At 40.3% G+C, this 27,208-nt stretch overlaps 1 protein-coding gene across 2 annotated transcripts; it reads left to right on the forward strand.

The window, feature by feature from the left end:
- Positions 1–25: 25 nt before the first annotated feature.
- Positions 26–24,117, forward strand: txlng.S (taxilin gamma S homeolog). Of its 2 annotated transcripts, none has more exons than XM_018249640.2 (10): positions 26–293; positions 7,229–7,505; positions 7,714–7,805; positions 8,972–9,142; positions 10,343–10,537; positions 18,217–18,336; positions 19,052–19,126; positions 19,441–19,533; positions 21,607–21,702; positions 23,590–24,117. In XM_018249640.2, the coding sequence occupies exons 1-10, from the start codon at positions 225–227 to the stop codon at positions 23,914–23,916; spliced, it is 1,515 nt and encodes a 504-aa protein (XP_018105129.1). In that variant the 5' UTR covers positions 26–224; the 3' UTR covers positions 23,917–24,117. The 2 variants fall into 2 exon arrangements, with proteins under 2 accessions (XP_018105129.1, XP_018105130.1); XM_018249641.2 differs by having other exon boundaries at positions 26–222.
- Positions 24,118–27,208: the final 3,091 nt, after the last annotated feature.

Genomic DNA, 27,208 nt, shown 5'->3' on the forward strand with positions numbered 1-27,208 from the left:
TATCATAAAGCCAACAGATTAAAAACAGGGCCAGTTTTAAACCCAGGGCTAAGACTAACACAAACATTTCGCCCATCTCAAAAATGGCAGCTGGAGTGCTTCCTCGGTCTATCACATGGATGCCGACGACGGCCCTGATTGGTTGGAAGTCTACAGCGCGCTGAAGTAGCCCTGGGGTCGCTTGTGTTTGTCAGAGCGCGGTACTTACAGGACTGCGTCACGGTATGTCTACTCTGGTTGAAAAAGGTTGCGCTAAATCGGAGGATGCAGGGAGACACAAGGAAATAGAGAAGGTAATGCCCAAGGAAGTCCTGGTGCATAAATAACCTGCGTTGGACGTTTCCGCAGCTACCAGACTTTGGGAGAAGGCGATTCCCATGCCACCTGCCAGTCCCCATTGAGTAGGAGCGAGTGCAGGGCTGATACTGTTCAGTGCCCATGTGTCTAGTACAGTCTGTGTCTCAGTTGGGCCACAGTTCCATGTTCTTGCAAGGAGTTTAGCAGTAACTAGCGAACTGCACCGGGCAACCTAACCTAGGTTTGCCACCTCACCCCTGCAACCAAACGTATGTGGAATCCACAGCCTGCAGACTGAACTGATTTATGTGCCGCCATGCATTATGCATCTAAATGATTTGCTAATTAGCAGGCTGTGGACTCCATATGTGTTCGGTTTTAAATGGGTAAAGTGTCAACTCTAGTCTAACCTCAGGCTGGTTTCCACCCACAGTTTGTGCCTTAGGGGACTTTAAGATGGAATTTTACTGCTGAAATGGTGCACATGTTACACCAGTGATGGAATGATGTGTACTCTTCTAGCCCACTACCATATCTGAGTTTATTCCAATCAGGCAGGAGAATACATGAGGCATACCCATATCTACACCTGGCTGGACAAGCTGTCACTAAACAGAAACCATTCTATTGCTTGTCATAATAATAATCTTGTGGGTGTTGAGCAGTCAGTCAGTCTGTGAGCATGTACTTGTGTCTGGAGAATTCTTTACTTGTTGACTTTTTTTTTCTTTGTATCTGTGGTCCAATAACGCCAGACTGACTTACAGCCAAAAGCGTTCAGGGTAATATATGTATATGCTAAGAACTATTTTGGTTGCATGGATTTTTGTAGTAAAAAAAAGGAAAAGACACTGGGGCTCATTTATCAACATTGGGCAAATTTGCCCATGGGCAGTTACCTATAGCAACCAATCAGTGATTAGCTTTTTAAAGCCAGCTGCAAGTAGAACAATGAATGCAGCAATTTGATTGGTTGCCATGGGTTAATGCCCATGGGCAAATTTGTCCAGTGTTGATAAATGACCCCCACTGTTTTTCAAGAGCTGAAGCTCATTGGCATAATGTAGGGACCCCCAAAACAGAGTGTATTCAATAACCACAGAATAGTTTGAACTTGGCACTAATATTATTTCTATTGCTGGAAAAATATTTTTGGATGGAGTCATATTGCCATAAAATAAAGTGAGTAGGAGGTAAGGCAGTATATTTTAATCTACTGAAAACATGTTTTTTTATTATTGCTTGTGGTTTTGAAATGTTTTTCTGTGCTCTTTGTGCAAAATACACCTAAAAGGTAGTTAAATGTAGCTTCTAACACAGGAATGCTATAATCCAGAGTATTCTCATATTCTAGTTGCTTCTTTTAACATATTTGAAACAAAAGCTTGTTAAATAGAAGATAAAGGCTAATCACTTGCTAGGCTACCCAAGATTATATAGTGAATAAAGTACCCCCTCTTGTAAATTATAAGGATATTATAAGTAACCGAGGAGTTTCATGACCATCGGCCTAGTGGTTTTTATACTGGTCATGGAACTCCTAGGTAACTTCTAATATCCTCATATTTTGCAACTGGGGGTACTTTATTATAATACACAAATTTCAGTCATGTGACAGAAATGACATCAGAACTCACCGTTTATAACTGATGACATCAGAACTCACCGTTTATAAGGATATCATTTACAAGATATTCATAGCTTTTGTGTATTATAAGTGCTTATTTCCAACCCCCTGGTTGATTCTCCTCTTTGCTGAAAAATGCAGTGGCTCAGAGTTCGTATTTTAGTGAGGGCTGCACCATCCCTCGTACCTTTCTCCAGGATTCTTGCTATGGCCCTGGTCTGTGTGTATGCACACAGTAGAGGAAATGTTTGGCTTTTCAAGTATACATTATAATTTGATTCTACTGTAAACGCACATAGCCTAGACCAGCCACAAGGGATCCCTGGGAAAGGCAGGAAGATGGTGCAATGATGATCACTAGAATAGTAATCTGGTCTGGTGCAGTTTTCAGAGAAGAGGAGCCGCTGGTCTGAGGTAAGCAGTTGTACTTAACAGGGGGTGCCTAGCAAATCGGCATCCCCTTGTGATTTAAAAAACTGTCATTGCCTGTACAATGCCATTTATTTTGACTGCTGCAGTTTAATACAGCAAAAGATGTGTAATCCTGATGAGCTAACGAACATCATTTAAATCTAGGGCATTTAAGGAAGCCTCTTATAAGAGTAAATTTGCAGGCCTGTACTGGCAATCTGTATATTCAGCCCATGGGGCTGTTTGTGTCTAATTGTACTTGAAATGTCAAGCTCCGTTTTGAATCTCAGCCCAGACATACTCACATGTGAGCTCTAACATTGCTTTGGTTACAGAAAAATAAAAACATTGCTGTATGAGCCATTTTACTATTGTGCATAGAATAATCAGGAGAGAACCCCAAATCCCAAATTTTGACCTTCTGGATGTGTTTTCAAGTGTATCTATGTAGATGTTCATTTAGGTATTTGGTTATTTAGTTGTCTGAGTAGTGAAACACGGAATCAGTTACTTTAAAGATACGTTTCTGTCTCCCTTCATTTGGCCATATCTGTGGATCAAGTTTATCAATCGTCGTGTTGAATATCCTTTTCTTTCTGTGTATGTAAATTCATATGTTGAAAGTACATCTGAAGCTTATGTTTCAGGATCATTATATTTTGTGTTTTATTTAGAAACAAGTTACTTGATAATGTAGTGTGAGTCACTTGAATCCAGTTTTCAGCATGCTGCTACCTCCTACTCCTTGCAGCTGTGACACCACTAGATTGCATTTCTTATTCTAATCGAATTTAAACCGACACGACTTTGAGTGGCAATGAATACGTTTTATTCTTTTTACTATAATTCTGAACTCATTTTAACTTCTTCAATGTTTTTAATTGACAGAGCATTACATTTCCCTTTAAACGTACATGCACAAAATTTTTCTTTGATCATCTAGAAATTATTTTTTTTTCACCCACAAGAGTGCTACTACTTTTATTTCAATTGGTTTCAGATTGTTCACCATAAAAAAGCCTTTTTCCAATTCCCATCTTTTATTTTTTACCATTTTCCCCAAATTGAAGTTTAAAGTTTAATGTTCGTGTCTCCGTGGCTTGTCAGCCAGTAAATAAGTATATATAATACACAAAAGCCATGAATATCTTGTAAATTATATCCTTATAAACGGTGAGTAGTGATGTCATCAGTTATAAACGGTGAGTAGTGATGTAATTTCTGTCACATGACTCATTAAAATTTGTGTATTATAATAAATAAAGTACCCCCAGTTGTAAAATATGAGGATATGATAAGTTACCTCGGAGTTCCATGACCTGTATAAAAACACTCGGCCTTCGGCCTCGTGTTTTTATGGGGTCATGAAACTCCTCGGTAACTTATAATATCCTTATATTTTACAAGAGGGGGTACTTTATTCACTATATAAATTGAAAGTTACTGTCTCTCTGGTAGCAATTTCGAAGTGCTAGACAAACCAATGACAAATATAGTAATTATACAGTTTGGTCCCTTTTACATGTTCCCTTGGGCCTACTCTTTCATATGAATCAATAATCTAGTGCTGTCACCCACCCACAGTAAGAAGTATGGGAGTAAAAGACCATTCTCTCCTTTTATTGAGTAATGTAACCTAGCATGTATGTGTAGCATTGATGTGTATGTGAGCAAGGGGTGCCTGTTAGTATTATCCACATGCTACTAGAAAAGTGTATGTATGTGTGTGTATATATATATATATTCCCCAGAAATGCAATTTTCCCATATTGTGTTCATTGTGTTATCTTGCAGATCTAGGGGCCGATTCACTAAGCTCGAGTGAAGGATTCGAATGAAAAATACTTCGAATTTCGAAGTATTTTTTGGGTACTTCGACCATCGAATTGGTTAAATTCGTTCGAATTCGAACGAAATCGAACGAATCGAAGTAAAAATCGTTCGACTATTCGACCATTCGATAGTCGAAGTACTTTCCCTTTAAAAAAAAACTTCGACCCCCTACTTCGGCAGATAAAACCTACCGAAGTCAATGTTAGCCTATGGGGAAGGTCCCCATAGGTTTGCTAACCTTTTTTTGATCGAAGGATTTTCCTTCGATCGTTGGATTAAAATCGTTCGAATCGTTCGATTCGAAGGATTTAATCGTTCGATGGAACGAAAAATCCTTCGATCGATCAATCGCAGGATTAGCGCTAAATCCTTCGACTTCGATATTCGAAGTCGAAGGATTTCAATTCGAGGGTCGAATTTCGAAGTATTTTTAACTTCGAAATTCGACCCTTAATGAATCTGCCCCCTAATGTTGAATGGTAATGCAACAGCAACTTTAGTTTCATATAGAGATGAATTTTGCATTTACATGTATGGAATCCGTTATCCGGAAACCCGTTATCCAGAAGGCTCCAAATTGCAGGAAGGCCATCTCACATAGACCCCATTTTATTCAAATAATACAAATTTTTAAAAGTACAGTATTTCCTTTTTCTCTGTAATAATAAAACAGTAGCTTGTACTTGATCCTAACTTAGATATACTTAATCCTTATTGGAAGCAGAACCATCCTATAGGGTTTAATGTATACATGATTTTCTAGTAGACTTAAGGTATGGAGATCCAAATTTCTGAAAGATCCCTTATCCAGAGAGCATTCTGGATAACCGGTCCCATACCTGTACATTGTAGCTGTACCTGTTGCAGCTGCTTATAAGCAATACTGGTACATCGCTTCCATGATCATCCTGTCACAGCCCATATAAGATCACTCACTAAAAATACATACATGAGTACCGAATCCTATTCTCTGCTCTTGTCCTTAGCTTATATTGGCATAGTTATATTACCCTGCAACCGTTGTTTATTCTGTCCGGTGGACCTAGCAGGAAGTGAAGAGAAGCTTGGTCTCCTTTTGCCTCCTCATCTGCTGGCAGCAAATACTTTCTGAGAAGTTGCCATGACAGATGATAGTTGCAGTCTAGACAAACTGACATGCCCAGATGATTAGGCAGCATAGTGACAATCTGCCAAATCTGGTCAAACTTTACAGCTTTACACGGCCTCCTAAGCTTGCTATTTAGCATTTGCAGTAAACCCAATTATATTTTAGGCTTATGCAGAAACACTGTCCAATTATGATGCAGAAACCTGTTGTATGTGCTAAGCTCGTAGGACTCCAGAAGACATTTCTGTTTCTATATTCAGAAAAGCTTTCAAATGTATTGTCAAATATTTATTTATATTGAGAGGTTACATTTTTTGCTCTGGGTCTTTTTTTTTAAAGTTATTTATTTATTTTTTTAAATTAAACCTACAGCGTACCTCCCAACATTTTGGAAATAGAAAGAGGGACACAAATATTTTGACCACGCCTATTTTTGTGGTCACACCCCCTGATTACCATGTTCATTTTACAATATTTGGCAGGTTAAAAGTTTGAACACATTTCTGTTTTTTTTATGTGTTATAACAGTTTTCCTAGTGAAGGTGAATTGCCCTTTAAGCTGCAAGTCTTAGTTTCCCCAAGAGACCTGCTTATCTTAAATTGTTACAATTGTTTCTTTGCTTATCTAAAATTGTTACAATTGTATCAAAGTGCACCTGCCACATATTCTGGGCTCTCTGCCAAAAGCCAATTAAGTTAGAAACTTATCTTTTTCTGGCTGTTCAGTGCAGAAGATCAAAGAGAAAGTTCAGGACATTTTATTAACAAGCCGGGACTATGGGCTGAGCTATCAAATCGGGACTGTCCTGTGAAAAATGGGACAACTGGGAGGTATTCTACAGGTCCCTTAAAAAAGAATTTGCAGTGACACATAGCAAACTAGCAGAAAGGAGTCCACCTAACTCGAATTCCTCTCTTTTTTTTCTGTAGTTGATGTTTAAGCAACTTTGTTCAGCAGTTCTGTGACATGCATAGATTCCACCACACCCCCATGCTACACTGGAAGTACCTAAAATTTACACTGATCCTTGCTGGTTATATAACTGAAATTCTCCCATAAGAATTTGGAGCAGCAGTTAGTGTTGCAATACCTGGGACAGGTTTTTGTTCTGCGTGTTGCTTCTCAGGTTACTTATTGCTAACCTTTATGCTTTTTATGTGGTTAAATTGGCTTATCCAGTGTTAAATCTGGCACATTGAAAGTTGCAATGAAAATAAGAGTGAATTACAAAATCAACTGGCACAAATTCAAGCTGTTCTGTTTCCGTTTAGCCCAACCTTGATTTTAATTGAAGCAGTGTCTAATTATATACAATTAGTGTACAGTAATGTTTGGATGGCCAAGTTGCAGATAACTGTGCTTTACTCTTTTTTTTAATACCCTTTTTAATACCTTTAGAAAGTGATCTTAACATGTTGGTCTGGATTGTGGTGAACAAGCTTTTGCACCTAAAATTAAGAAAAATATAATGTCCCATTTTATTTTTTGGTTTGTCCAAGCATAATCAAAACAAGTCAGTTAGCAAGCCACTGAAAAGCCCTCTATATAAACAACCCCCTCCTGTACCCCAGTTGCAGCCGTAAGGCTGTGAAACATCTGAAACGTTTTGATTGCTCTCTGAAAAACAGGAAGTTGAATGTGACTTTACTTTGAATTACTGATGTTGCCTTGTTTAGTGTAGTAAGAAAAAGAAAACAAAACCTGTTCCCTAATTAAAACAATGGCTTTTAACCATGCAGCGCATGTGCTGGCAAAAAATGCCCTTGGTAGAACACTGCCATTGACTTAATTTAATGCAAATTATTTCAAATGTAGGGGCTTTCAATAAGACGTGTAAGTGCAATCTTTGTAGTATATGTGTGGTATTAAAGATTTCAGGTTGAATTTCCAACCATCAATGGCCAATTTATGAATTCAATAATTTATGCTTAATAACTGGCTTTTTCAACAGATTGCAATGGATGAGAGTCAAATTAAAAAAACTGACAGCAGCATCTCAGACCAGCCGATGAACAGCAACCTCCCAAACCCTATCATGAATGATGTTGAATTGACTGCGTCTATCTGTGGAGATGAAGAACAAAGTGTAAATATTGAGGATTCTGAAGTGTCTAATTTTTTGGCAAAAGAAACCCGTGAAGAAACGCCGGGAAAAGAAGAGACTCGACTTGACCCTCCTGATGGGCAGCAAGACCAGAGCAACGAGAGAAATAAAGAGAAAAATTTAGGTAAAGTACATTTGTAACTAACAAAAAGAAAATTCTACTTCTTCTAAATATCCTGGAGTTGAGGCACAATAGTAAGGATGTTATTTACAGTATATTCCTTTTTAGAATAAGTAAGTATTTTATGTAAACACTTCAAGAAACGACGAATGCAAATACTTATGGGGCAGAATTTCTTACCTGGAGTTTTGATATTACTTCTTTTATGCAGGTAAAGAAGTATTACTTTTGATGCAAGCTTTAAATACTTTGCAAACCCCCGAAGAGAAACTAGCAGCTCTTTGCAAGAAATATGCTGATCTTGTAAGTATTTTCATAAATAGGATACCAACTGCACTTTATTTGTATAATGGAATATAAATGTCTATTAACTAGCAAATAAAAATGCCATCTGTCACTTGCTTCTCATGCAAATGTGATACTTGACCCAAAATGTGTACAGTAGAATGTTGATTTTACATAAGCAATTTTTGTGGTTTCCCAGATTTGACATTTTTTTCAAGGTCCCATACAGGCAAGTAAGTGGTGTTTCTCCCCCTTGATTTCTAGAGGGAAAGCATTACAAACAGAAGGATGGTGAGCAGCGAGAAATTACTCTATCTTGTAAATACTACATAGGGATGCCTTTAGATTATGATCTATTTTTAATCAAGATTACCTTGTCCTTTAAATCGGTTGTTCACCTTCCAAACACTTTTTTGAGTTGTTTTCAGATTGTTCTACAGAAATAGACTTTTCTTCATTGCTTTCCATTTTGTATTTTTTTTTTTTTTTATTAAAGTTTTTCCAAAATCTACGTTTAGAGTTGAATGTTCCTGTCTCTGGTCTTTTAATCTTTTAGGTACAGATTCTGAACTGTTAAAATTTTGCAACATTTAGTTGATATATTTCTCTGGAGCTTCTCTGGAATATTAGCAACTATTGTATCAATTCTAAAACCCAGGAATTCTGCTCAGCAGGGTTTAAAGATAAGAAATGTATCAACTAATTGTATCAAATTAGAACCGTTTAGAGAGTCGATGACCCCTGCTGTAGAAAATTGATAAATTAGATTTACACTTCAATATTAGAAAAATATTCACATATAGAAAATAGAAAGTAATTGGAAAAAGTCTTTATTTCTGGTGATCTGAAACCAACTGAACCAAAAAAGTGTTGGAAGGTGAACAACTCCTTTAATGAATATTCAAAGTATTCTTTGAGCTTAACATCTAGCTTGTTCTTACATTCTTAATTTTTACTTAAAATATGTGTATTCTGCTGTAGTGGAATTTTTCTTATGCATATAAAATATACAATTCCTGGTTTGGAATCTCCTCTTCTGAGAACCCCAGTTCCCAGGCATTCCAGTTAATAGATCCCATAACTTTACAACCTGCTCTAAAGCCTTGTTTGAACAAATTTGCATACAAAGTAGTGAATTCAGCTGTCTCTTCTTGTAGTAGTACCTTTTCTTATACTTTCATTAGTTGGAAGAGTCTAGGAATTTCCAAAAACAGATGAAGGTTTTGCAGAAGACGCAGTCTCAAGTGGTAAAAGAAAAGGTTCATCTGCAGAGTGAGAACAGCAAGGCGATTCTGGCACGAAGCAAACTTGAATCTCTCTGCCGTGAGCTTCAGAGACACAATAAAACTTTAAAGGTTGGTTTGCTTTACTACTTTATGTTTAGACAGGATCATCATATAATTGTAAAGCAGTAAAGTTGAAACTACTTTTTCAGGCATAACGCTCTACAATGTAAAATCAGAAACCACTTATCTAGTCAGATTGCATTCTAACTGTATAGTAGTACATGCAAGCACGCATTTCTGTGCTGCGTATTCAGTATAACTATTTAATAAAAAGTTCAGGTTTACTTTAGAGTATTGGCACATTCTGACTGTACTAGTCTAAACAAATCTGTTGGAGATTATATGCAGGATCTAAAACATTTTATTTGTGGTCTTTTGGTAGACAAAGAAATGCATTTTGACTTTTCACGTGTTACTCGGCACTCAAATACATAAATGAAGAGTAACAGTCCTCCAGTAGTGATGTGCGGGTCGGGTAAAACCCGACCTGCACCGAACCCGAACTCGCCCTCCCTCCACCCGCGCCCGCCCAAACCCGACTTCCGGGTTCCTGCTATAGACCCGCATCACCTTCTGATTGCATCACAAAAGGGGCTGGGCGAGCAGGTGTGTGGCTATAAAAGCGGAAGCCGGCAGTGTAAGGTGGGCGGACCCGCCGGCCACCCGCAAATGGGGGTACGAGGTTGGCGCAATCCCGACTGACCTGCGTGTATCGGGGCAGCACGCACATCACTGTCCTCCAGGCCTTATTCCCAGCAACAACATTTTAAAGAGATATTTACGCCAGAAATTAAACTTTTTTTTTTTTTTTTTACATCTATCATAATATTGCTTTCGAAAGCAACTTATACTCTGTGTTAGCTGCTGTTCAGTAGTGCTGCCACCTGTCTGGAAGTTAGTGTGTGCCCATCATTTGCATAATGACATCACCAGTAGGGGACAAGATAGGGAAATCTCGTGATAATTATAGTGGAGGAGTTTACTAAAGCTAGGCATTCTGGGTAGAATGCTCAAGGCAGTGCTACAATCTGAGCATGCTCGTGAACTCGGTTGCATGTTAGTGTCAAAGTATGGACACTGCTGGTTTTTATTTTATTTATTTTTTTAAAAAAAACAAAAACAAAACTGCATATGTAGTTTGATTAAAAGTGTTTATGTTGTACTGGGTAGATTGTTGATGTGTTTGATTTTAGCTGTGACAGGTGCCCTTTAAAGTAACATTATGCAGGTTTCCACCTACCCATAATGTCTATTGTTTTGCTTGTTCAGGAAGAAAATCTTCATCAAGCACGGGAATACGAGGAAGAGCGCAAGGAAGCCACTGCTCACTTCCAGTTGACATTGAATGAGATACAGGCACAGATGGAGCAACATGATGCCTACAATGCTAAACTTCGCCAGGAAAATGCTGAACTGGGAGATAAATTAAAGAAGCTTATTGAACAATATGCACTGAGAGAAGAGGTATGTTTTCATTATTAATCTTCTATCCTGTCTCTGTGCCTTTAATGTTAAAGTATATGCTCTCTGTATTCTAATATGGCACTTGCAATCTTTTATGGTTTGTCTGTTTGAACTATATTTTTGTACTACCCTGTACCACAATATTAGTGGTGCTTACCATCTTTCTCATACGTCCTGGGGGACACAGGAACCATGGGGTTAAATCCCCTCCCATCAGGAGGCAGGACACAAGAAGAAGAAGAGGAAGGAGGGATCCTCCCCTCTATATAGCTTCCCTCCGCCTCCAACTTACTCAGTTTTTTTATGTGTCCTCGCAACGTCAGGAGGTGGACAAGGCCCCCAGGGGGGCCCATCTCAAGGATACTTCGGCCTAGGATTAGCCCGGGCACCCGGGGTGATACCTGAGTCAGTTATACTGCGCTCGTAGAGTTAACCCCCTCCGCGGGACCCTCACCGAAGGACGGCTCAGTTACAGTGGCCAGTTCCGTTACCTCTGTGAAGCAGCGCACTACTGCTCATGCAGGGGAACATGGACGAGCGGTGAGTGGGACAAGGAGAGCACTCCAGCCACAGGTACCGCTGGGCTAGGAGCTCAGGCGGGGAAGGTAGGTAAAGTGTAGCCGGCGCTGAGGCTGTGCCGGGAAGGAGCCGGAGCTTGGGGGCGGGGCTTAGCGTGTCGCGCCTCGGTTTCGGCTCCTCGCTGTGTCGGGCGTCATTTTCTTAGCGCCGTTCTCAGCGCGCAACAGCAGCGCACTACTGCTCCCGCATTCCACGCTTACCCTGTCGGCAGCATCCACGGCACCCTCCTCTCTATTTGCCTCCCTCCATTCCAGGTATTAGGGAACCAGGGTGGGAGCGCTCATTGGATAAAACCTCTGCTGGTTTAACCTACACACCACTCTCTGGAGTATCATGGCTGAGGGGATAGGAGATGCCATTTTTACTAGGGCGAGCAAACAGGCAACCAAGGTAAGCTTCTTGGCATGCGCTCATTGCAAGAAAAAATTTAAGCGTGGGCAATCGGGCTCGCTTTGCTCCTCCTGCACACCTGCCATGCGGACAGAGCATACAGTGCCCACACCCAATGCAGGGCCTGCAACGGCAGATTTGGATGGGCATGTAGCAGCGGCATCCACTTCCTCTGCTGGCATAGGAACGGTTGGGGGACAGGAGACACCTGCTTGGGCCGTCTCTCTTTCCCAGTCCCTTTCCTCCCTTCAAGGTATTCCACTCCTGGCTGCATCTCTAGATAAGATTCTAGATAGATTGGCCGCCCCAGTGTCTCCCAAGAGACCACTTAAGAGAAAGGCGTCAAGGTCTCCCTATTCTCTGGGGCATTCCTCTCCTGTATCACACTCCTCTCCTGACTCCTCTGATCAGGAATCTCTCAGTGAAGGGGAATTATCTCCTTCTGAGAATGAAGGTGATGAATCTACATTTTCTCCGGACCATGCGGCTAAGGTAGATGACCTCATTGCGGCGGTCATTGATGTGCTCAAGTTTGAGGAATTGCCTTCACAGGGCAAGAAATCCAAGGGTTTGTTCCGCAGACATTCAGAACGTTCTGTGGTTTTTCCCGCTCATGACCAGTTGCAGAGTATTGTCCAAGGCGAATGGGACAATCCAGAACACAAATTTCAGGTTACTAAAAAATTTGCAAAGTTGTATCCATTTCCTAAGGAGGCTTTAGAGAAATGGAGCACACCTCCTTTAGTGGATGCTCCTGTATCTCGCCTCTCAAAGACAACCGCACTTCCCGTTCCCGACGCGTCAGCCTTTAAGGATGCCACCGATAAGAAACTTGAAGGTTTTCTGAAAGCAATTTTTTCGTCGGCGGGTTCAGCTTTTAGACCCATTCTGGCCTCGGCTTGGGTCAGTAGGGCACTTGAAGCATGGTCAGATATGCTACTCTCCGGAATTAGAGATGATCTACCCACTGAGGAGCTTGAATCTATCGCTGTCAGGATTCAGGAGGCTAGCTCTTTCCTTTGTGATGCATCGTTGGACTCTCTGAAGATTGTAGCTAGGACCTCCGCCTTGTCCGTTTCCGCCAGACGCGCTTTGTGGCTTCGTTTGTGGTCTGCTGACTTGAGCTCGAAGAAGTCTCTCACAGTACTCCCCTTCAAGGGCTCGCGGCTGTTCGGTGAGGAACTGGAGAGGATTATATCTCAGGCAACAGGGGGCAAGAGCACACTGCTGCCGCAGACAAGACCCAAGGGGTTTTCACAGAGACGTTCACGTCCCTTTCGTGGCCGAGGATTTCGTTCTTCCAGAGGTTCAAGGTTCTACAAGCAGACGTCTGCATGACTGGACGGCTCAGTCACAGCCAGAACTTCCGGTGGGGGGAAAATTGAGACATTTTGCAGATCAATGGGCACGAGACGTGGACGATCCATGGGCAGTCGAGGCCATTACATCGGGCTACCGTCTAGAGTTCCGGCGACTACCACCTCCAAGGTTCTTCATGTCCAGGATTCCTCGGGACCCTCAAAAAAGGCTGGCTTTTCTTTCAAGTGTCGACGATTTGGTGCGTTCAGAGGTTGTTGTACCGGTTCCTACATCCCAACGGTTCAAAGGATTCTATTCGAATCTATTTGTGGTACCCAAAAAGAACGTGTCTTACCGACCGGTCTTAGACCTGAAACGCCTCAACCAATGGATTACTTATCGTCGTTTCAAGATGGAATCAGTCAGATCAGTCATACGGGCCATGGAGCCTAGCTTCCCTGGATGTCAAGGACGCTTATCTGCACATCCCAATATTCCCTCCACACCATCAATTCCTCCGCTTCGCCTTTCAGGAACACCATTTCCAGTTTGTGGCGCTACCGTTCGGCCTGTCATCAGCTCCCAGGATTTTTACCAAAATCATGGCATCCATGACAGCCATCCTCCGAGTCCAAGGAGTATCTATTACTCCATACTTGGACGACCTTCTCTTCAAGGCGCAGTCGACTCACTTAGCAGAGGAGTCCTTGAACCTCTCGATCCGGACTCTCCAACAGTTCGGCTGGACGATCAACAGAGAGAAATCTTGTCTGACACCGTCACAACGAATGACTTTTCTGGGACTGGTCTTCGACACATCTCAGGGGAAGGTTTTTCTTCCCGAGGAGAAGGTTCAAAGGCTGACAGAGTTAGTACACAGGCTTTATTCAACGGAAAGACCGTCGATTCGATTTTGCATGAGAGTCCTGGGGGTAATGGTGTCATCGACCGAAGCCATACCTTTTGCTCAATTTCATCTGAGACCATTACAGAAGTGCGTAATATCTGCTTGGCGGACCAAGGAGTGCCTCAACCAGAGGATATGCCTTTCGGCCTCGGCCCGGGGCTCTCTGCCGTGGTGGATGGACCGGGCACACTTGGATCAGGGAAGGACATTCCTAGAACCAGTATGGCAGGTGATCTCCACAGATGCCAGTCTGTCGGGCTGGGGGGCAACCTTCATGAATCAGACCGCGCAGGGACTGTGGACGCAGGCAGAAAGCAGGCTGCCCATAAACATCCTAGAGATCAAGGCAGTACTCAAGGCACTTCGGCATTGGGAGCCCCAATTGTTCGGCCTGGACGTTCGAATCCAGTCAGACAACATGACGACAGTAACCTATCTCAACCGTCAGGGAGGCACACGCAGTTTGGCCGCTGCTCACGAGATCAGCAAGATATTTCGTTGGGCAGAGGTCAGGATTCCGCAAATATCGGCGGTGCACATTCCAGGAGTGTGCAACGAAGAGGCAGATTTTCTGAGCCGTCATCGGCTAGACCCAACAGAATGGGAACTGAACGACGAGGTATTCAGCTCCATAGTCAGTCAATGGGGACAACCAGATCTGGACCTCATGGCTTCCCGTCACAACAGGAAGGTGGACCGTTTTATCACACGGACAAGAGACCCTCTAGCAGTAGGAGTGGACGCGATGACAGCAGAATGGGATACGTCTCTAGCTTATGTGTTTCCTCCTCTCGCGATGCTTCCGAGGATTATCAAACGGATAAAGAGGGAACGAAACACATTCATTGTGATCGCACCGCATTGGCCAAGACGATCGTGGTTCTCAGATCTGATGGACATCTCGATCAAACCACCAATACCACTTCCACTCAGAGCAGATCTCTTGCATCAGGGTCCCATTTTCCATCACAATCCCGGGATGTTCAATTTGATGGCATGGCTATTGAGGCCTCGATTCTAACACAAAAAGGGTTCTCCGAGAAGGTAGTTCAGACGATGCTTAAGGCTAGAAAGGCCGTCTCTTCAAAGACGTATCATCGAGTTTGGAAGATTTTCATCTCCTGGTGCTCTGATCAGGGAATACCATATGAGAAGGCAGACGTGCCAGTTCTACTTAATTTTCTTCAGGACGGATTGGCTAAAGGACTGAGCTTGGGATCTATCAAGGTCCAAATATCTGCACTATCAGTTCTCCTTCAAAAGCGACTTGACCTGCAAAAGGATGTACGCCTTTTCTTGCAAGGGGTGGCACATATTGCACCACCGTTCCGCTCTCCCATACCGCCATGGGATCTCAATTTGGTACTATCGGCGATGCTGGCCCCCCCTTTGAGCCCATCTCAATTATCGAGATGGCATGGCTTACCTGGAAGGTGGTTTTTCTAGTGGCCATTGTTTCAGCCCGACGGGTGTCTGAGCTCGGAGCATTGTCCTGTTCGCCGCCATATTTGATTTTTCATGAGGAAAAGGCGGTACTGCGTACGGTGCCATCTTTTCTTCCCAAAGTTATTTCGGCTTTTCACCTAAACGAGGAGATTGTCATTCCTTCGTTTTGCAGCTCTCCTAAGAATGCTAAGGAGGCAAAGTTCAACAAATTGGACGTGGTCCGCGAGCTCCGTACTTATGTGGAGCGCACGGCTATATTCCGAAAATCAGACTCCCTTTTTGTGGTCCCCTCGGGGAGTCGGAAGGGTCTCCGGGCCTCAAAAGTTACTATTGCCAGATGGATTAAGGAAGCGATCCGCAGAGCTTACATCTCCATCCAACAGCCTGTTCCGCATAAGGGCTCATTCCACACGGGCGCTCAGCACTTCATGGGCATGCAGAAACATGGCTTCGGCTGAGCAGGTGTGCAAGGCAGCAACGTGGGCCTCAGCCCACACTTTCACAAAATTTTACCGTTTTTATACTTATGCGTCAGCCCAAGCGGTTTTTGGACGCAAAGTTCTTCAATCTGTTGTTTCCTAAATGTAGAAGGTTCGTGGTTACCTGTTTGCTCCCTCCCTCACATGGGACCGCTTTGGTATGTCCCCATGGTTCCTGTGTCCCCCAGGACGTATGAGAAAAAGGGATTTATGACTTACCATTAAATCCTTTTCTCTCTAGTCCTATGGGGGACACAGGACTTCCCACCCGAACAGGTATACCTTCTCTTCAGCCATATATATATATATATTTATATAGATGTGTGTTTTTTTCTGATCAGATAGACTTATATCAGTTGGGTGTTTGTTGTTGCTCGGGTTTTTTCTTGGTACATAACTGAGTAAGTTGGAGGCGGAGGGAAGCTATATAGAGGGGAGGATCCCTCCTTCCTCTTCTTCTTCTTGTGTCCTGCCTCCTGATGGGAGGGGATTTAACCCCATGGTTCCTGTGTCCCCCATAGGACTAGAGAGAAAAGGATTTAACGGTAAGTCATAAATCCCTTTTTTTTTGTTGTACAAGGTTTATTCAACCCAAAAATTTGTGGTTCATAAAATGTGAAAGTATTCATACAAGATTTATGTAAGATTGGCTTCACAGTGGCTGAGCAAGGCAAATTGTACCGGTTGGGAGCAGGGGTGGATTAATGCCTTGGCTATAGCCTAGGGGACCATTAGTGGTAGGGGCCCATGGGGTTTTTACTGCAATTTAAAAAAAAAAATCACCAGGTCCGGGACTGGGAGACAATTTAGGCAGCAAGGCACTGAAGGCAGGTGCAGGTGTGCGTCACAGCGTCATCTCTCTGCTTGTGTGCAAGTGCAACCAATCTTTAAGCCGGCCTGGGCTGACTATCTTTGTTGGAAGGCGCGCACCACTGGTGTGCGTGGCCCATGGCTTAAGAGAGTTGAGAGCAGCGCGCTCTCGCACATGCACTCAGATGCCGGCAGAGCAGACACGCAGTCTGACTGTGTCTTCTTCGTCACCACCACTCACTCTTGCCAAGCCTAAGAGTTGCCTTATTGCCTATTATGTTATTAGCTGCTTGCTTATGACTGATTATGACACAGTTGTCTCAGACTCAGTCCCAGGCAGGCAGTTAGCTAGAAAGCCCAACGGGCCACAGGGCCAGCCAGTGGGCAGAGATTTTTTTTTTTTTTTTAAATTAAAAACTTAAGGTGACTCTGAGGGGTCAGGCAGCAGCAGGGAGGGTGCAGGGGGCACCCGCCCGGGCCCAGCAACAGCCGTAGAGGCAGAGCCAGCATGCACCTGTAACAGTCTGTCTGTGAAAATTTGCAGCCTGCAGACAGTGAAATCATTTCTGCAGACACAGTGAAATAATTTTTGTAGCCTAGCCTGCAGACAGTGAAATAAACCGCTAACGTATTTACACGGCGGTCGGCTTTTTTTAAAAAAAAAAAAAAAAACATGGCACGTACCACTCTGAAATAAAGCCCTACCTTAGAAGGGGGCCCTGTGGAAAGCGTAGCCTAGGGGCCTCACATGTCCTTAATCTGCCATGCTTCCCCCTCTTGCAAAAGGTCTCAAGCAATTTGTAGCCCAATATAAATTTGAAATTCCTCAGAGTAACAATATTCCAGTTTTAAAGTGATCTGCTTTAAAATATGGGTGCACAAGTTGCAGTAGAAGGCTTGTTTATTTGTTGTAATTAATTTTAGAAATGAGGATTCTACTATAGTTGTGTTTATTAAATATTTTACAAGGTGTCCATTCAAGGGGCCTAATTCTGAATCTCATTTTCCTTATTTGCATATGTTTCATGCATTTCATACCTTCATCATAATTTTCAGGAGCCATGGATCTTTCCAATGCCATGCTATTGCATGAGAAGTTAACTGTGTTCATCTGTCATAAGTTTGGGTGGGAATATTGAACTATGTTTGAATGTGAAAAATTGTGTTTTTTTTTTTTTTAACATTTTAGACCTTGTAGGGAATTACATATTGAAAGCATGACGCAACTGCAGAAACCTAAATAGCATTTTGGTAACCCTACTTTAAACAGGTCAATGCAAGAGCACTAAGTGTTGCGGTAAGTACAGGGCCCTGTTGTGACTGCCACTCCCTAAGTTCAGTTTCTGAATGAATGCAGCATTGGCTAATGCAGGCAGTTAATACAAAGTGTAAGCAGGGTGCAAAGTACCAAAAATGGTAGATTATGTCCATTTTATTTTGCACTTGGCATCCTGGCTTTCACTTTGTAAATGAGCCCTTGTATCTTTCAATGATCAGTTGGAATTTTCCCCTCTTGTCTTTGTTGCGTTTCCATATCAAAGCAGAAGTTACTTTAGTAAAGTTCATTTAGTAAGATTATAACATTAATAACCTCCAAATGTTGTTCTTTTACCTTATGGATTGTTTGTCAAGCCTACTTTTGGCTCTGATGAACCTGCTGTTCTTTGCTAAAGTGAGGCTTGTGTCTTTATGAAACCTTTCACCATCTTTGGGCATCTCTGGCTATGGACTGGTTAACATGCTAAAATGATACCACATTTCTTTTTAAGCACATTGACAAAGTCTTCAAACATAAGGAACTTCAACAACAACTCATTGATGCCAAACTTCAGCAAACCACTCAGCTTATGAAGGAAGCCGAAGAGAGGCATCAGCGGGAAAGAGAGTTTGTATGTTTCCTTATTTTCTTTTCTTTTTTTTATTCACACTTGTTATAGACATATATTTAAAAAATAGCCTGGCATTAATAGAAAGCTTTTACTAGAAATTTTACATTGCATTTTTATACTGAGAAGATTATTTGGATGATGGCCTGAACAAGTTGGGGGGGTAGGGACCCTTTTTTCCCCATTTGGATCTACCAATGTCTTGTATATACTGTATGTCTGCATCTCTCTCTCAATTCTCACATGCAGGAGTTGGGATTCTAATACAGCCTTTGGGGGGGGGGGTCCTTCTGCCTAGAAGATGTATTGGAGCTCATCCTTTTAAAATAACCAGAAATTCTGTCCCACTACAAGCAAGATATTTTGTTTGTGCTGAAATATGTTAGGAAATGGAGGGGGGGCATAGATCTTAGATCTAACTGTCAATCAAAATCTGACAAACAAATCCTGCATAACGAGAAAATGAAGAGAGAAGGATAGTGAAGATAAACTTGATTATTTCAGAAACCATACAGAATTTTTAATTTATCATATTTAGAAAATCTTATTTCAGTCTGATGAAGCCTATATAAAAATGTAATTATCAGATTCGTTACCCTTTCACGTTTTAATTTATAACATCCGCAGTGGTACATCATTATGTTAATTGTGCTGGAAATTTCTAGACCCCATTTTATGGCAGTCAACTTGGTAACTCTGTGCCTTTAATAATTCCTAGTTGTTGAATGAGGCAACTGAAACAAGGCAAAAGTTTGAAGAATTAAAACAACAAGAAAGCCAACTGAAACAGCAGGTAAGTCACTGAATACATTTCTGATGCATTAGCTTCCATTCGCTTAGCCAGTACGTGATCCTCTCCACAAGGCATTACATGCAGATTAGTGCACCAAAAGGATTAAATATGAATTAGTTCATCACACAGGAGAATTAACTGAGAGGGGGAACCTGTCTAACTATCTTCTCCCTACTTAGATTTAGATTTTATCAAAAATGATGTATGCTCTGGAACAGCAGCAAGCAAGTCTTCCGTAATTCTTAAAATAGTGTAGAATTTAACCAGAATTTCTCCTGCTTATTTGGTTATTTCTGACATGTCTGTATTTCCAGCTTTCACTTTACATGGATAAATTTGAGGAATTTCAAACAACAATGGCAAAAAGCAATGAACTTTTTACAACATTTCGCCAAGAAATGGAGAAGGTCTGTTTTCACTTCTTTTTTTTTTTTTTTTTTTTTTTTCTCTCATTTGTTTGCAAAAAATGACTTTGGAGTTAAATGCTTTTATTGTAAAAGAGCATTACTGATAAAATGTAGTTGTCTCAATGCTCATGTTTCAGAAGCTGACTCCCTGCACTAAGCACAAAAACCTTTACAAAAGGATATAAAAGTTAAAATGTTTGTATTCTTTTGTAAATGGTGCACAGATGTCATCTCTGTCAATATGGTTGCCATGAAGGCAACATATGTACCTTTCACATTAGTCTGTTATATGCGGTAATACAGATACAAAATGCTACAATGACCGAGGCAAATTCTCTCTGTATGGCATCTCGATGCAAATTAGTAGTTTTTGTCTACTATCATTGTTATATTTGCATGCAGTCATATCATTTTCTTGTTAATCCCCCACTGTTTTCACTTTCTGGCTGGAAAAAAAACTCTTAAGGGAAAGAAGTGTAGCTAAACGCTTAGCTCAACAGTGCTAAGCATGCTCACAAGACCAAGCAGTATTATTTCATTTACACTGGCTTCTTTGCTGCGTGGGGAAGTCCTTCTGTAGTTATGGGGACAATTGCACATGTGGCTTCTATGTTCCTGCGCAGTGGTTTCCATAGGCAAAGTCTTTCATATTCATTGCAGTGTGAATCGCCATAGCCCTGAACTACTAATGTTGCCAAAAATAATACAGCATTTTATCAAATATTCTAAAAATGCTGGAAATACCTTTTTTTGAAGTACAGCTAAATGGTGCTTAAACAAGGTAATAACAATTGCAGCTGTATAGAAAGTGCTTGTGTGTGTGTGTATATACACACACTATTGGAGAATAGCACTTCATCTTTTAAAGGCAAATGAAAGCTACATATGAATACTGCTGAATACACATGGTGCATGATGTGTTTAAAGGAGATGTAAAGTCATTATTTAAAAGTGCAATTATATATTCTTAGCACTAAATTAAATCACTTTGTAATATATGTCTGTTAAAACTTTTGTATCTGCTTTGAGATACAGGTGATCGTTTCTGCAGCTTTCTCTCCTCTCCCATGATGTGGCTGGCTGTCTGCCTCTTAAGTGATTTTTGGACTGCCCTTCTGATGCTTCAATACTGATGACAAAAATAGAAGGGTTGTGGGTACAACATTTTTAACAGACATCTATTACAAAGTTATTTATTTTATTTTTATGCACTTTTAAAAATGACTTTACATCCCTTTAAGTCTTTTTTTAAACTCCCTGTAAAGAGGGAGGGGGGATACCTATATTCATGTAGTTCTGTCTCACTGTGCAGACTTAGCCGTTGTTCCTTATGCTGCTACTCATAGAGTTTTTCACTGACCAAAACATTGGTGATCTAACAGTTTGCTATACTGTGATCACATTTACGAATATAACTTCAAAGGGTACTGTGCCCCAGGGAGGCCATGGGCATCCGTAAGGAAGGTGCTTCACTGATAGAGACAAGTGAACCCCCAAATAATGTAGGTAAAAAATATACAACATAAAACAGATCATATGTGAAACCCTGCTTTATCTAAATAAACCATTTTTACAATATCATTTTTTTTAAGTAGTATGTACTATTAGTTAATCCTAAATAGAAGATTTACCATTTTAAGTATTCCCCCCCCCCCTTTCCAGGGATCATACAATTCACGGTGCACACAAACAAACCAAGAGTATACATACAAGTTAGGTCACATCATCAGTGTTCTCTCTATTCAAGTTTGGTAAGATTCTTTAATAGGCCACTTAATATGATAGTTTATATCTGTTGCTTAAGTTTTTATTCTGAGAGTATAGTTTTCCTTTTACATGAGCTCAGAAGCAGACAAGAGGGCAGTAATTGTACAGTTGCACCTTTGCACAGACAAATTAAGTTATATTAAAAAAATAAAGCTGCATGTGCTTTATTACAGAATACTGCTTTGCAGCATTTGTTTTGATCCTGTGAAATCTAGGCATGCATTAGATGGAACTAAACTATTAGTGGGCATAAAATACATGACAAGGAATGAAATCAACTAAATCAGTTCTTTTTATCTTTAACAGATGACTAAGAAAATAAAGAAACTTGAAAAGGAAACTGTTGTCTGGCGCACAAAGTGGGAAAATAACAACAAAGCGCTACTGCAAATGGCTGAAGAGGTGAGTTCATTGTGATCCACTATTTCTGTCTGGTCAGCCTGTTACTAGATTAAATATATAAACATGGTTTTACCAATCTTGCTCCTATAGTGCCAGGTGTTTCTAAGATGGTAAATGTAAATTTACCCATCTCACATTGGGTACCCCCTTCCAATTCTATCTAAGGAGGGTGGCAAACCCCACAGTTTGGAGACCAATGCTTACAAAGGTTTAGTAAATAAAATATTCTGTTTATATTGACACGTTTTGGAAACATTTCATATAGTTGAAAGGGAATTTATTATGATTATGTCTCTCAGGCTAATGATCCAGAAATATTTACTAAGCAAGCAAATGGCCAGTACACAGACATTGCAGTTTTTGCATCTTGAAAATGCTTCATAGAATTTCTGTTGCTGATCTTAATAGTGCATATAGTAAGTAACCTACAATACAGGCTTTTATGTATGCTCTATATCAGGGGTCCCCAACCTTTTTTCCCCGTGAGCAACATTCAGATGTAAAAGGAGTTGAGGAGCAACACAAGTATGAACAATGTTCCTGGGGTGCCAAATAAGGACTGTGAATGGCTATTTGGTAGCCCCTATGTGGACTGTGATCCTACAGGAGGCTCATTTTGGGAGTACACCTGGTTTTTATGGAACCAAAACTTGCCTACAAGCACAGAATTAAAAAATAAGCACCTGCTTTGAGACCATGAGAAGCAACATCCAAGGGATCGGAGAGAAATATGCTGCTCACAAGCCACTGGTTGGGGATCACTGTTCTAAATGAAGCACTCACTGTCGGTTGTTGGTAAGGAGAGCATAATAACTCTTCCCACAGAAACATAAGAGGCTCACTAATAAGTACAAGAATGACAAAAAGAGGAATTATTGATAGAATAAGAAATTATGGGAAAGCAAGGAATTGTAAACAGATGAGTGATGATTGCAAAATTTAAAGGCAAAGGGACAAGGTAATAAAAAAAAAGCATAAGTTTTAGAATTGGGAAGGTATAAACTGAAAAGATTAGAAATATTTTGTGTGTGTCTGTGTATACATTATCCAGAATGCTCAGGGCCTGGGGTTTTCCGGATAATGGATCTTTCTGTAATTTGCTTCTTCATACCTTAAGTCTACTAGAAAATCATGTAAATATAAAATAAACCCAATAGGCTGGTTTTGCTTCCAATAAGGATTAATTATATCTTAGTTTAGACGGCAGTCTAGATAATGGGTTTCTGGATAATGAGTTTCTGGATGACGAATCCCATACCTGTATATGTAGTTTTATACTGCAGTTACTGTTTTAGCACTAGACTAGTTGAAACATCTGTTCTACTAGTAACATTACCATTATTTTGTCATTTTCTCAATTTACTAAATGCTTAGATAGGCTCTGTCACTATACTTATTAGAACCATTGCACTAGGTTTTACCAGACACCACAGCCTCTGTGTCCCCATTTACCAGGGGCGTAACTACAGAGGAAGCAGACCCTGTGGCTGCAGGGGGGCCCAGGAGGTATAGGGGGCCCCATAAGGCCCTAATTAATGGGCAATGTCATTATATATTGGTAAAATATGACAACCTCTGAATATGTTGGGGGGCGCTTAAATGAATTTGCTGTGGGGCCCAGTAACCTCTATTTACCTTCACAACCCTTTCTTGGTGATATTGCTATTCTTCTTTCTTCCATTGAGGTAACAAGGATTTATAATATCCATAGAATAAAATATGCTGTATGCATATCCGATATAAAAAAAAATTCCAGCAGCACTCAAATCTTTACATTTGGCATTAGTATAATAGAAATATAATAGAAATGGTTATTGCTGCAAAACTTTGCATGTCAGTATTTTAGTATGCACTTGTTAGGCTCATTGTTATCTCTTTGCTCCTCAGAAAACTGTACGAGACAAGGAATACAAAGCTCTGCAGGTTAAATTAGAGCGTCTAGAGAAACTCTGCAGGGCACTTCAAACCGAGAGAAACCAGCTGAATAAGGTGGTAGAGGTTCTTCAGGAGCAGTTGCTGGATGATGAGGAACCCACAGAGGGTGACACATTAGAGACGAGTACAGGAGAGTCAAATGAAGAAATAAATGGCATCCCAGACAGAGGAGAGACTGGAATTCAGCCCAGGCCTGCACTGGAGTCCTCAGAGGAACAGGCCCCAACAGATAACACTGTGCTAAAGGGACCGCCTTCTGCCATTGATTCTGTTGACTAAGACAAGGTGTCGGCATTGCTTGAAAACACATACACAGACTTATATATATGTATCAATATAAACTATACATATATATTTTGTGTATCATTTGTTGGTGGTAATTTGTTTGTGGTGACAAATTTCTTACTTTTTTCTACCATATCTGTATTTTCTTAGGACTACTGAACTACATGTGGTACATAAAGCTTCCTAGCAAATTCATTCAGTCTAATATATTTTGTCCTGTCGCACAGTTTCATTTAGTTGAACATGTTCTGATAAAGGGGTGCATAGCAAGACCCCCCCATGTTAAGAGCAGCATGTCAAGAGGGGGTTAATATAAACATTTAAAACCAGATAGAGATCCGAAGGGCTTTCATACCTTGTCCATCTGTTTTTTTTTTTTTTGTTTTGTTTCCACCCCTTGATTACTGAAGATTATGAAATGTATTTAGAAATCCTTTTGGGCATAAGAGAACTGATACTGTTTATATTCCTACAGCTGTTCAGTTTCCTTGTAGGTAAGTGTACAGAATATTACTTTTATATTTGATAAGCATGAATTTGTATAAACTATGAAATCATTTCTGACGAATGAATATTTTAATGGGGCTATGATGGTTATAAAGGTAGATAACTGTACATAGCTTTACTGTACTGTCAGTCCAGCTTAATCTTGGCTAATGATTGTAATTTCCTAGCAATTTCCAATTGTTTATTAGAGTGTTTGTGCATATCTTGCAATTGCTTTATACATCTTTAATCCGTTAAAGCATGACATTGCTTATCAGGGTATAATGCCAACTGGCTGTATTTACAAGATAATGCCTATTTATCCTCAATAGACTATAGAGTGTACGCTGTACCGAAGGGATAATGCCTAGTTAATTGTTTTACTTGATGGAGGTTTTTTTTTTTTGACCATAATTGACTATTGTGTGGCATTTACTACTACTACTAGGCATGATTCACGATTTATGTAAAATCAGATAAAAGACCTTCATTTAGGTAACATCTGTTTATGAAACTATGCAATAATGCATAATCTGATATTTATGAGGGATGGGTCGTGATTTGATATAATGCAGGAATACACAATGTGGCTCACAGTATCTGGACATCCCTTCTAATTAGTGAAATTAGCAACTGTTGCTGTATAACTGCCCACACAGCTAAGTCATTCTCACCAGTAAGCATTGGCAGTAGAATGGGTTGTACCATCATAGGAAGCCACCATTCCAAAAGTGTTAGTCCCGCTTGTGAAGTGAAAAAACTTGTCTAGGTGCAAGGTTATCCAGCTGTAATAGAGCAGACCATAGATCAATTCTGAAAGTGGTCGCTAAATTCAGATGCATGTAGTGTGTACAATGCATGTCCTGTGTTGGGCCACTCACATTTGAGTTCCAAGAAGCAATATTGGTGCAACAACCCATGCTAAGCAGTGTGAGTGTTTTGTTTTTTTTTTATGGCCAAGCAGCCACATATAAGCCTGAAATCATCATGCACAATACCAAGCAGTTCCAGGAGTAGTGTTAGTGTTGCTAACATTGGACTCTGGAGCAGTTTGGCCAAGTAAAACGACTTGTTTGATGTGTAATGCTGATTGTAAAGGTTAGTGTAGGAGGGATGACTGTAAAGTTTAATGGACAAATTGGACACCCAACTTTACACCCCTTCCTGTGGCATAATATCTTGTGGAAAACCTTCACAAAAGAGGGCCCAAGTGATTGTTTAAACAGAGGCTGAATATGGTTGTACAGTCTGCAAATGAGAACAATCCATATTTTATCTTACAACCTGCAGTACATCACCTTTACAACAGTATGTAATTTATGAAGAAAAAGACCTCAAAAACATAAACCCTTATAGGTTGAAAATGACTATCATTATGTTCCAGTATTCTTCAGTAGTTGTAGGTACTGGCAGTTCTAAAGCTTCAACAGTGTAAATTGAGCCAAAGAAAAGTGGTCACTCTAGATAGTTAAGGGCATTTACACTTGGGTGTTTACTCATGTTTCACTACATGAATTAATGGAGCCATTTCTTTTCATTTGTGTCTACCTGCTACACCGCGCTTAACCGCCAAACAGGGGAGACACAGTTAACATGCTTTTAATGATCCACACAATTGGCGCAGGCTTCATCATGGAAAATAATCTAATTAAAATAAGTGGATGTAAAATTGACAATTTTGCTATTCTAAGCACCTTTGTCATTTACACGGTTTATTTTTTAATTCCAAGATATTAAAGGGGTTGTTTACCTTTGAGATAACTTTTAGTATGATGTAGAGATTGATATTCTAAAACAATTTGCAATTGGTTTTCATTTTTTTATTATTGAAGGTTTTTGAGTTATTTAGCTTTTTATTCAGCAGCTCTTCAATGTGCATCTTAAACAGTCTGGTAACTAGGGTCCAAATTCCCCTAGCAATCATGCATTGATTTGAATAAGAGACTGGAATATGAATAGGAGAGGCCTGAATAGAAGGATCAGAAATAAAAAGTAACAATACATTTGTAGCCTTACAGAGCATTTGTTTTTTAGGAGGTCAGTGACGCCCATTTGGGAAAGCTGCAAAGAGTCAGAAGAAAAAGGCAAATAACTATAAAAAATAATGAAAGCAAGTTGAAAAGTTGCTTAGAATTGACTGTTCTATACCATAATAAGTTACCTTAAAGGTGAACCACCCCTTAAAGTTTAGGGATGGGCAAAATATTTCACCTTGTTTTGCTGGGAAAAATATGCTCAGATTAGAGTTAATAAAAATAGCCGACTTTTTTTCCCGCCGTTTTGCAATTTTGTTGGCAAAGTGAAACGGGTAAGATTTGCCTATCACTAATTAGAGGTGTCCTTCTGTAACAGAATTCATTCATATAAACAGTGCATGTATTCCTTATCTAAAAAAAAATTTATATTGCATAAGTGCTTAGAATAGCACACTCGTCTTTTTTTTTTTTAAGTAAATGCTTGTGTTTAAGAGCCCTAAAGCAGCATTTTATTCAAGCTTCTATTGTGTTCTTAAATTTCATCTGAGTTTTTCATACAGCATTCTCTTATCTGACAAATGTAACCTGCGTGCCTAACAATGTAGTAGGTTTAATCTAATTGTAAATGATCTACCCTGAAACCATTCATTTTGTGACTACTGATCAGTACTGGTTAGGCATGAGTGAAATATTTTGCTGCAAAAACAAAAAAAAATTGCCCATAAACTCTATAATAAAAAAAAGTCAGGCTGAAAAAAGTTGTGCAAAAATAAACAAACCATTGACTTCACTGCAAATTTTCAATGAAGCAATACTAGACTGGT

Source organism: Xenopus laevis, chromosome 2S (assembly GCF_017654675.1).
Source record: "Xenopus laevis strain J_2021 chromosome 2S, Xenopus_laevis_v10.1, whole genome shotgun sequence".
Classification (NCBI taxonomy): Eukaryota; Metazoa; Chordata; class Amphibia; order Anura; family Pipidae; genus Xenopus; species Xenopus laevis.

Excerpts from the sequence above, each read along its gene's own strand:
- txlng.S (XM_018249640.2), top strand. The coding sequence starts at position 225 with ATGTCTACTCTGGTTGAAAAAGGTTGCGCTAAATCGGAGGATGCAGGG. Across the intron at positions 7,806-8,971 it reads GCAAGAAATATGCTGATCTT|TTGGAAGAGTCTAGGAATTT; the intron begins GTAAGTATTTTC and ends TACTTTCATTAG. Across the intron at positions 10,538-18,216 it reads AATATGCACTGAGAGAAGAG|CACATTGACAAAGTCTTCAA; the intron begins GTATGTTTTCAT and ends TTTCTTTTTAAG.